We start from the raw sequence: 12,055 nt of genomic DNA on the forward strand, positions 1-12,055 counted from the left end.
TATTTTCCTTCATGTAAGTACTGAATAATAACAGCGAACAGACTTTCAAAGTCCGGTAGAGAGCAACCTACAGCCAGCACATGATTTCTACTAAGTCTCCCTTCTTCAAATTGTATCACCTCTTTATCCTGCCCAGCAGCAGCTCCACAGATACAGGATGGGAAGGAAAATTCACTGAGGATAAAGGTTTCTAAGATTTCAAGATAAGTAACATAGCTGTGTAACTGCAAATCCGTGGGGATTCTGAGTTTATTTACAAAGGAAAACACTGTATGATCTGAGCTCATTAAAAAATAAAAGCTTGTATTCAAAATGGAATTGACAGGCTTGCAAACAAAATACCTAAATTTTAAAAGGATTCAATATCAAAAGGTGCCTGGGAAAACACACTGAGTAATGACGCTGAAAGATCACTACCTCTGAGATCTAGATAAGGCAGTAAAGAAAAGCACAAGTGAAACTGTATCTTTCTTCTATGCTAATTTGCATGAGTATATAAACTAGTTTTAAAATAAAGTTAACCAAAACAAAGGTACACACACACACACGTAACAAATATGGCCCTCAAGTAATGTTTCTTAAGTTAAAATTCACCTAGAAAACTAAATTTAACGTGTTTTTTTGTTTGTTTTTTTGAGACGGAGTTTCGCTCTTGTTGCCCAGGCTGGAGTGCAATGGCATGATCTTGGCTCATGGCAACCTCCAGGTTCAAGTGATTCTCCTGCCTCAGCCTCCCGAGTAGCTGGGATTACAGGCATGTGCCACCACGGTTTTTAAAAATAATTCTTCTATTCCTTAAGGAATTTAAATACACTGTAAAATTAATAAGACCAGAGAGTCATAAATAAATTTTCAAAACAGAAAACCACAGCAAAAATGTGACCTCATTAAAAACCTAAGGGTATTAAGAAATGTTTTTTCCTGCTTTAAAACCCCAAATCTCTGCTCTCCTTTAGGGCAAAACTTCTCTAAAGAGCAACTATCATTACTGTTTCTAATTTACCTCTTCTCATTCTCTCATGGACGAACTCCAATTAAGATTTTCTCCACTACTCCACAAAAAAATGCTCTCATTATATCACCAATAATCCAGAAGGTAGTAAGTCCACTGATCAAGTCTCAGTCTTCATCTTTCTCCATGTTATCTTTTGATACACCTCATCTTTCCCTTTTATAAACACTTTTTACATTTGGCTTCTGAGATATTGATAGGGACAGGGTGCACAAAATTCTAGGCAGAAAAGGGCGGTCCCTAGCAAAACACCACCCTCAAGCCAAAAAGCCTGAGACTGGAGCCCTAAGTGAAAACTTACATGCCTGTTTTCCTGCTCAAAAGTTGCCTTTTTCTAAACCATCCATGGCCGCACACCACCCCATTCTGTGCCTATAAAAACCCCAGACTCAGTTGGTAGCCGGGACCATGGCTGGACATTGGAGAGAAGCAACTTGACTTCAAAGGGACAGCTTGATGGCATAACTTCAGAAAGAATCCAAATGGAGACAGTCGGACTTCAGGGGAAGATTACCTACCCGCCCCATTCCCCTTTTCAGCTCCCCTTCCCAGTGAGAGCCACTTTCATCGGCCATAAAATCTCCAGCATTTACCATCTTTCAACTCATTCATGTGACTTCATTTTTCCTGGACGCCAAATAAGAGCTCAGAAGCCACGAGTGCAGACACAAAAGGCTGTCACACTGGCCCTTTGCCCTCACCGGCGGAGGGCATCCGCCTCATGCAAAAAAAGCAAATGGTCCACTGAGCTGTTAACCCTTAAGCCATCCACAGACAGCAGAGCTAAGAGAGCACTGTAACACACCTTCTGGGGCTCTGGGAGTCACAGGCACCCCCAACTGGACAGCTGTAGGGCCTGAACAGGGTTTGCTCTTGCCAGCACTAATGCATCCGGTCAGTTCCTCCACCCACTCACTTGTGCACTCCCTATTCCGAGTGAGTGGAGTTTGATCTCGCCAGTGCCGAACTGGCAGGCTTGTTCCAGTACTCCTTTACTCAAGTTCCCACTCATTTGCTTGCGCGCTCCCCACCACAAGAAGTTGAGAATGGCAGGATGAGTAAACAAGACACCCCTGTTGCAAGTCCTGCGAAGGGGTCAGGGAAATATCCTGCTTCAGTATCACATGCTCAGGTTTTCCTCCAATCTCACTGGCTATTTACTTTGTTTCTTTGGCTAGATTCTTTACTTTGTCTTAAACTCTATTCACTGAAGTGTAGTAGGACCAAGTCACCAATGCATTCCTACTTAACACACACTCTTTTAGGTAACATCATCCAGTCTCTCATTAAACATCTGATAATTGTTGAGAATTTACAAAATTCATCTCCATCACTAACTTTTCCTTAGAACTCAAGATTACCAAGTAGCATGTCTACTTGAATGTCAAACAGGGATATCAAATTAAAATACCCAAAACTCAATTCTCTTTTCCAAACCTCCTCCTCTCTGTGTGTTACCCAATTCAGTAAACAGCACCACTATTTACACAGTTGCTCAAACCAAAATACCCTGAAACTGTCCTTGAGTTATTTTTTTTTCTTTCTCACCCCATATTCACTCCATTAAGAAAATCCTACTAGCACTATATCCAGTCTCTAATCGCTTCTCACAACCTCCATAGACATATCTCTTACCTAGTTTTAAATCAGGAGTATAGCAAATAATCTTTCAGTTTCCATTCTTACCCACATTGTCTCACACTTTGTGTCTATTCTTCACAAAGAATAAAGATAGTAATTTTAACTTTTAGCTCGTAAGTCAGGTAACGTCACTTGCCAGGGCAAATCTCCAATTGATTTTCATCATAATTAGAATAAAACTCTTACTATGGCCAGTAAGACCATATATGACCATATAAGATCTAACCCCCCCGGTTCTTCTATGACTTCATCCCTAGCACAATAGCTCATTCATTCCATACCAATCACAACGACCTCCTCCAATTCACCAAAGACATTCTTACCTTAGTGCTCCTGCATCTGCTCTTATGACTGCCTGTAAGATCGATACTTCAAAGGCAAACAAAAATACAGCACAGGACTAATTGCCTCATGTTATTTAGATCTCACTACGATCAAGTGTCATCAAACCTCTCAGCACCTATCTAAACCAGTCCAAGACATTCTCTATACGCTACTTTGCTTTATTATTGTTTTTTTTTGCAGTAGATATCACCACCTGATATTATACATCAGTTTGCTTATTGGTTTATTTCCTGACTCTGCAACTAAAATGTAAACTCTATGAAAAGAGTTTGTCTACTTGGCTCTTCTAAAAAGCATCCAACTCACAAAACTGAATAAATGTAAATTTTGAATAAACAAATGATACCCAAGTAAATGCATAAATAAATCAAGGAATAAAATAAAATCTTCAATTACTTTAACATTTTTCAGGCAGCGCTTTAGTTAACCTTTTTGGCATGCTTTAACAAATCTTTATATCACATTGTCGAAAAGAAAACTCTTTTTAAAGTCCTCTTGTAAAGTGCTGCACTGGAAAATGTCCTACTTTTTGTCCTTTACTGTGCATTTTAATCCCTATAAAGTATTGATAACTAAACATTAATTCAAAAGTACTTTACTTACTTTGCCTGACTGCAATCGCTGTATTCTTGAGTCACAAACCTTCTTTACGAATAGTAAGCTATTTATTTGATTTTTGATAGTGTTGATATCTAAAAGTAAACAAATCATGAACTAGAAAGTGGTAATGTTATTTATTAAATACTTTAAACATGCACTTACTGTAATTTAACAAAATAACCAACAAGACAGCAATTGTTTTATTCAATAAAAGAAACCACCTGAAATTATACAGTGAAATTATTTAATTAAAAGTAAACCATGCCAATTACCTCCACTCTAGGGATAATTATAATAATCACATTCTCGCATTCTGAAAATAATGCTTTTACTCTAACTAAGCACATGTTAATCTAATAAGGAAGATTTAATTAAAGTGAAAACATTAATAGCAGAAAATGACATTCAGGTAAATTAACCAAAGTTTTGAAAATATAATAATCCTTCAAAAAAAATACTTTAAGTTAAATACATTACTTACCATCACCAGCTGTATCTAGAGATCTAAGATACTGTAATTCTTCTGCTGCCTTATCTCTGACTGCTTCTAGCTCTCCAATATTGTCACTCAATTTAATAATGTTCATAAAGGCCTCATAGTTGCAGTTAGAATCCCGGATCTGAAAGCAAGTTTAAGAAAAATAGGTGAAAGAGGAACTCACTTATTAAAAGGAAAACTGAATCCTGAGTGCCTACTATGTGCTAGGACAATTTGCTGCATACTCAGTGCTTACAACAAAAAGAAAAAAGCTCTGTATTTGGGCACCTATATTGGGCACCAATGGGTCTTAGACTGCAAATAAAACAAAGTAAGTATTATATAGCATGCTTGAAACTGTAGGAATAGGAATATGCTCTCAATATTTGATGATAGCAAAGAAGCCATGAAGACTGGAACTAAACCAAAGACAAGCTGAGCAGAAGATATGGTCAGCAGCAATGGACGGCAAATATTCTGTTATAGTATAAAGGTTTTAGCTTTCGCTCTGAAGCAAGTCAGAAGTTAAACTGGAAAGTTTAAACAGAAGAGTAACACTCTCTAACCTAAAATATAACACAATCACTGTGTTGCTGTATAAAAATAAAGGCAGAGCCAAAAACACAAAAAAAGACCAGTTAATAATACAAGTGAAAGATAATATAGTCAGGGAGCAGGGTGGTGACAGTGGTGGTATGGTACAAAGTGTTTTATAAAGTGTTTTCTGGTAAGAAGTGTTTTGTAAAGACAACGCCAAAAGGATTTGCTGATAAATCAGATATGGCCATGAAATAAAGAGAACACAGAACTACACTAACATCGTTGGCCTGACAACTGGAATAGTGGAGTTACCACTAAACAAGATGGAGAAAAAAATTAAGAGACGCAGCATTTGCCGGGGGCGGTGGCGGGGAGGCAAAATATTATGAGGGTGTTTTTGGCAAAATTAAGTGTGAGATCTCATTAAATATAAAAATGGTCATTAGCATGCTTTTGAATATGATGGACAAGAGTTCAGAAAGGAGGACTACACAGAAATACGCATTTAAAAGTCATTGACATGGAGATGACACTTAAAACCACAAACATGGAAATAATCAAGAGAATGAGGGTAGAGTGAAAAAAGAAGAGATCTAAGGACAGATACTCAGAAGATTTACTTACATAGCAAAAAGACTGAGAAAGGCCAAAAACGTAGAAAAAAAAATCAACAAACTTTGGTGTTCTAACAAGCCAAGTAAAGAAGTGTTTTTTAAAAATGATGGCTGGGTGCAGTGCTTGTAATCGCAGCACTTTGGTAGGCCAAGGCGGACGGATCACCTTAAGTCAGGAGTTCGAGATCAGCCTGGCCAACATGGTGAAACCCCGTCTCTACTAAAAATACAAAAATTAGCTAGGCATGGTGGTAGGTGCCTGTAATCCCAGCTACTTGGAAGGCTGAGGTGAGATAATTGCTTGGGCACAGGAGGCAGAGGTTGAAGTGAGCTGAGATCGTGCCACTGCACTCCAGGTTGGGTGCCAGAGTGAGATTCTGTCTCAGAAAAGAAAAGAAAAAAAGAGAGGGAAAATGTAGACAGCCAACAGTCAACCCTCTCATAAAGTTTTGCTGTAAAAAAAATAAGCAGGAGAAAAGAGTACTGCCTAAAATGGAATGTAAGATCAATGACTTGCTTCATCTGCTTTTTAAGATGAGAGAGATAATGACAAAGGTGTATGATAATAAGAATGATCATATAAAGAGTAAAAATGTGATGGTACAGAGAGAGAGTGTAAAATTGCCAAAGCAATAAAATGAAATTGTCTAGAAGGAGTTGGTTACAATGCACACATAAAGGACTTGCTTTACCTAGATACATGGGTATTTCATCCACAGTAACAGAGGAAAATATAAAATATAGATGCACAGATACAAGTTATAAATGTATGTGATAACAGGATATTACGAAACATCTCTTTTGATTTCCTCAATTTTTTCAGTGGAGTACTACGGTCATGAGCTAAGAGAAAAGATGTGAAAAAAATATGCTAAATGAAAGTGAAGGAAGTATAAAAGAGTTGATCAGAAGAGTGGAGCAGATAACATAACCGGAAAAATTTAATGACTGCAAGGCAAGAAAGAATAAGGGCACAAATGAGATTCGTGCTCATGAATTTAAAATGAGATCAGTGTAGGTTTCTTTTTCTTCATCAGCCACATTCACCTGCTTAAAAGTAGGAATGGAGTACCACTTATGCTGGATTTAACCAGTGCTGTAGTATCAATAAGCAAATAAAGAGGTAAAGAAGTATAGGATGTTGTGGAGGAATTAATAACTATGACTGTAAATAAAATTTAAACTAAGCAAAGCAAGAAGAGTGGGCTGTGAAAAGGTAACAGACTTGAGATGTTATCTATTTTAAACAAAAGGCCAAATAACTGAATACTATAAAAGCACAAGACTATGTAAAAAGATGCATTACGTGGAAGGGATCAATTATACAGTGGAAGCTGACTTCTGATTAGAAACAGAGGCAAGAGGAAAATAAAACAATTTTTAAAGTACTAAAAGAAAAAGTACAGCAGTTCTACATCAATGAAATATCCTTCAAACTTGGCAGTAAATGAAAATATTTTCAGAGAATAAAAAGGTCAGATAATTTGTCACAAGAAAACTGGCAATAGGTCGGGCACGGTGGCTTACGCCTGTAATCCCAACACTTTGGGAGGCTGAGGTGGGTGGATCACGAGGTCAGGAGTTCAGGACCAGGCTGGCCAAAATGGTGAAACCCTGTCTCTACTAAAAATACAAAAATTAGGCAGGCATGCTGGCAGGCACCTGTAATCCCAGGTACTTGGGAGGCTGAGGCAGAGAACTGCTTGAACCCGGGAGGCGGAGGTTACAGTGAGCCAAAATCATGCCACTGCACTCCAGCCTGGGCGACAGAACAAGACTCCGTCTCAAAAAAATAAAATAAAATAAAACAAATTAAAAAAAAAAAAGAAAATTGGCAATACACAAAATCCTAAAGAAAGTTCTTCAGAATGAAGAAAAATGACCACAAAACTAAAATTTGTACCTACAAAGAATAATGAAGAGTACTGACAATACTAAGTAAATGTATGAGCGTAAACAATTTTTTTCTATTTTTTTATTTCTTTAAGAAAGGGTGTTTAACGCAACAATGAGCATGGCACTGTGGAGTCAATTATAAGTGTAGATATAAAATATATAATGAAAAAGAACAAAGGATGGGGGCTAACCAAAATTATGCTATAGCAAGGTTCTTCATATTTCATATGAGGTGATAAAGTACTGCCCTCTAGGCATATGGTGACAGCTTAAAGAGGACACTAATTCTTAGAGCAACCACTAAAATAATAATGGTTGTAGTAACAAGGAATAGCTGGAAAGTCATTAAAATAATTAAACAGAATACAGGAATACCTTGTTTCAATTCCACTGTGCTTTACATGACACTTCACACTGTGTTTTTTTAACAAACTGAAGTTTTCTAGCAACCCTGTGTCCAGAAACTCTTATCAGCATTTTTCCAACAACATGTGCCCACGTCATGGGCATAATCACATTTTAATAATTTTCAGAATATTTCAGACTTTTCCATTATTACTATATCTACTATGGTGATTAGTGATCTTTGATATTATTATTGCTTTGGTGCACTACAAACCATATTCATTTAAGATGACAAAATTAATTGATAAATTGTTTTGTATATTCTGACTGCTCTATAACTGACCATTCCTCTGTCTCTCTCCCTCTAGCAGGGCCTCTCTATTAACTGAGACACAACAACACTGAAGTTAGACCAATTAGTTACCCTACAATGAACTCTAAGCGTTCAAGCAAAAGGAAAAGTCACATATCTTTCATTTTCAATCAAAAGCTAAAAATGACTAAGCTTAGCCAGGAAAATGTATCAAAAGCCAAGACAGACTGAAAGCTTGCTCTCTCACACTAAACAATTATCCAATATAAGAATACCCAAAACAAATAAACAAAAAAGGTTCTTCAGGGAAATTAAAAGTGTTGCTCCGGAACAGATGAATGATAAATGTGAAGAACACTTATGGGTGATATGGAGAAAGTATTAGTGGTAAAGGATAGAAAATCACACCAGACACAACATTCCGTTTGTCCAAAGCCTATTCCAGAACAAGGCCCAGACTAGCTTCAATTCTATAAAGGCTGAAAGAGGTAAGGAAACTGCAGAAGAAGAGTTTGAAGCTAGCAGAAATTGGAGGTTTGAGGAAAGAAGCTGTCTCCATAACATAGAAGTACAAGGTGAAGCAGTAAGTCCTGATGTAGAAGCTATATGGCAAGTCATCCAGATTTAGTCTAGATCATTGATAATGGTGGCTACACTAAACAGATTTTTCACTGTAGACAAAACAGCCTTATAAGGAGAAAAGATGCCATCTACTACCTTTTTTTTTTTTTTTGAGATGGAGTCTGGCTCTGCCGCCCAGGCTGGAGTGCAGTGGCCAGCTCTCAGCTCACTGCAAGCTCCGCCTCCCGGGTTCACGCCATTCTCCTGTCTCAGCCTCCCGAGTAGCTGGGGCTACAGGCGCCCGCCTCGTCGCCCGGCTAGTTTTTTGTATTTTTTAGTAGAGACGGGGTTTCACCGTATTAGACAGGATGGTCTCGATCTCCTGACCTCGTGATCCGCCCGTCTCGGCCTCCCAAAGTGCTGGGATTACAGGCTTGAGCCACCGCGCCCGGTCTCCTTCTACTACCTTTACAACTAGAGAGTAAAAGCCAATGTTTGGCTTCAAAGCCTCAAAAGACAGAATGAGTACCTTGTTAGAGGCTAGTAGTGACTCTAAGTTGAAGCCAATGCTCATTTACCATTCCAAAAATGCTAGGGTCCTTAGAAATTATGCTAAATCTACTCTACCTGTGCTCCAGAAATGGAACAAGAAAGCCTGAATAACAGCACGTCTGTTTACAACATGGTTTACTAAATATTTTAAGCACACTGTTGAGATGTACCACTTACAAAGAGATTCCTTTCAAAATATTACTGCTCACTGACAACACACCTGGTCTCCCCAGGGCTCTGATGAAGGATATCAATGTTGTTTTCATGCCTACTAAAACAATATCCATTCTGCAGCCCTAGGATGAAGGAGTAATTTCACCTCTCAAGTCTTACTATTTAGGAAATGCACTTTTTGTAAGGCTATGGATATTTGCTCTAGTGATTCCTCTGATGGATCTGAACAAAGTAAACTGAAAACCTTCTAGAAATGACTCATTATTCTAGATGACATTATGAATATTCATGATTCATGGGACGAGGTCAAACATCAACATTCACAGAAGATTGGCAGTTGATTCCAATCTTCACAGATGACTTTAAGGGGTTCAAGACTTCAGTGAAGGAAGTCATCACAGATGAGGTAGAAATGGCAAGAGAAGCAGAATGAGAATTCGACCCTGAATGATATCAACAATGTAAACTGAAACAACAAAACTCAAAATGTGGGAGGATTAAAGTTTAAAGTTCTTTACAATTTTCTTTGTTTCTTTCTTTGCAATCAAAGTTAAGTTGTCATCAGTTCAAAATAACTTGTTATAAATTTAAGGTATCTTTTGTAAGCCTCATGGTAATGACAATCCAAAAACCTGTAATAGTTAAACTAAAAAGCAAGAAATTAAAACATACTACCAGAGAAAAATCACTTAACCACCAAAGAAGACAGTAAGAAGGAAGCAAGAAGTTATAACTAAAAAATAGTTACCTCCTTACCTATCAGTATTTATTTATTTTATCAGTATTTATTTATATTACTATAAAGCTAAATGTAAGTGGACTAAATTCTCCAATTAAAAGATATAGAGCAGTTGAATGTAGGCCAGGTATATGGCTCACACTTGTAATCCCAGCACTTTGGGAGGTTGAGGTGGGAGGACTACTTGAGCCAGAAGTTTACAACTAGCTGGGAAACATAGTAAGACCCTGTCTCTACAAAAAAATTAAAAAATTAGCCAGGCTGACATTGCAATGAGCTGTGATCATGCCACCACACTTGAACCTAGCTGAAAGAGTGAGACTCTCTATCAAGAAAAAAAAAAGAAAGAAAAAAAGAAAAAAAGAAAGAAAAGAAAAAGAAAATTCACTTGAAGGAACTAGAAAAGCAGTAACAAACCAAACCCCAAATTAAGATTTAGCACAAAAATAAATGAAATTGAGACTAAGAAAACAATACAAAAGATTGAGTTGAAAAGCGATCTTTTAAAGGGAGAAACAAAATCAATAAATGTTTAGGCTAGACTAAGAAAATAAGAGGCACAAAAAAATACAATCAGAGATGACAATGGATATACTACAACGATACAACAGATATATAAAGGATCATCAGAGACCATTACAAATAATTATGCTCCAACAAACTGGAAAACCTAGAAGAAATGAATAAATTCCTGACACATAAAATTATCAGGAGTAAACCATAAAGAAATAGAAAATCTGAACATTCCAGTAACGAGTAATAAGATTGAAGCAGTAATAAAAGTGTCCTATCCAAGAAAAGCCCAAGACCTGATGGCTTCACGGCTGCTGAATTCTACCAAATATTTTTAAATGAACTAATATTGATTATATTCAATGTTTCCAAAAATTAAAGAGGAAGGCATACTTTGAAACGCATTCTACAAGCCCAGCATTACTCTAACACCGACACAAGGACACAACAAAAAAAGAAAACTACAAGCTCATCCCTGATGAACAAAGATGTCAAGATAGATCCTCAACAGAATACTATTAAACTGGCCAGGCATGGTGGCTCACACCTATAATCCCAGCACTTTGGGAGGCCAACGTGGCGGATCACCTGAGGTCAGGAGTTCAAGACCAGCCTGGCCAACATGGTAAAACCTCATCTCTATTAAATATACAAAAATTAGCAAGGCACGCTGGCAGGCGCCTGTAATCCCAGTTACTCGGGAGGCTGAGGCAGAGAGAATTGCTTGAACCTGGGTGGTGGAGGGTACAGTGAGCTGAGACGGCGCCACTGAACTACAGAGCAAGACTCCGTCTCAAAAAAAAAAAAAAAAAAAACTAGTAAATTTAATTCAACAACGCATTAAAAAGATTATTCACCATGATCAAGTGGGATTCATCACAGGAATGCAAGAATGGTTCAATATATGAAAATTGATAAGCATAATACATGATGTTAACAGAATTAAGCACAAAAAAATTATCATTTCAATAGATGTTGAAAGGGCATTCAATAACATTCAACATGCCTTCACAATAAAATCTCCCAAATTATTAGGTATAGAAGGAAAATACCTCAACTCAATTAAACACCATATATGACAAACTCACAGTTAACATCATACTGAGTGGAGAAAATCTAAAAGCTTTTCCTTTAAGAACCAGGAGAAAAATGATGGCTACTCTTACACATTTTATTCAACCTAGTACTCAAAGTCCTAGACAAAGTAATTAGGCAAGAGAGAAATAAAGGGCATCCAAATTGGAAAGGAAAAAGTCAATCTGTCCTTGTCTGCAGACCACATAAACACCTATTTAGAAAAACCTAAAGAATCCAAAAAATGTTGCATAATACAAAATCAACATATAATACTCAGTATCATTTCCATATGTCAATAGTAAACAATCTGAAAAAAAATCAAGAAACAAATCACATTTATAACAGCATCAAAAATATAAAATATTTATAAAAATTTATTTTAAAAATGTGAAAGATACATAAACTCTAAAACTATAAAACAATGCTGAGAGAAATTACAGAGGCTTCCCTAAATGGAGAGATGCCATGTTCCTAGATAAGACAAAATGTTAAAATATCCATTATTCCTAAATTCATCTATGGATTCAATGTAATCACAATTAAAATTCTAATAGGTTTTTAATAAAAACTAAACCTTTGATAAATTTTATGTGGAAAATAATCAAAACAATCCTAGAGAAAAAGAACAATTGTAAAAGACTCATACTGTCCCATT

At 36.9% G+C, this 12,055-nt stretch overlaps 1 protein-coding gene across 9 annotated transcripts in view; it reads right to left on the reverse strand.

The window, feature by feature from the left end:
- Nucleotides 1-12,055, reverse strand: part of SNX13 (sorting nexin 13) — a 149,353-nt gene that overhangs the window by 56,649 nt on the left and 80,649 nt on the right. For all 9 annotated transcript variants that reach the window (XR_004433321.1, XM_033194936.1, XM_033194940.1 and 6 more), the window contains 2 exons: nt 4,080-4,218; nt 3,602-3,690 (listed from right to left, as the gene is read on the reverse strand). Coding sequence is in view for 8 of the 9 variants with exons in the window: in XM_033194936.1 (XP_033050827.1) it covers nt 3,602-3,690; nt 4,080-4,218 (228 nt within the window). In the remaining variant the exon portion in view is untranslated. The remainder of the gene's footprint in view (nt 1-3,601; nt 3,691-4,079; nt 4,219-12,055) is intronic.

Source organism: Trachypithecus francoisi, unplaced genomic scaffold (genome assembly GCF_009764315.1).
Source record: "Trachypithecus francoisi isolate TF-2019V2 unplaced genomic scaffold, Tfra_2.0 Lachesis_group4, whole genome shotgun sequence".
NCBI lineage: Eukaryota > Metazoa > Chordata > Mammalia > Primates > Cercopithecidae > Trachypithecus > Trachypithecus francoisi.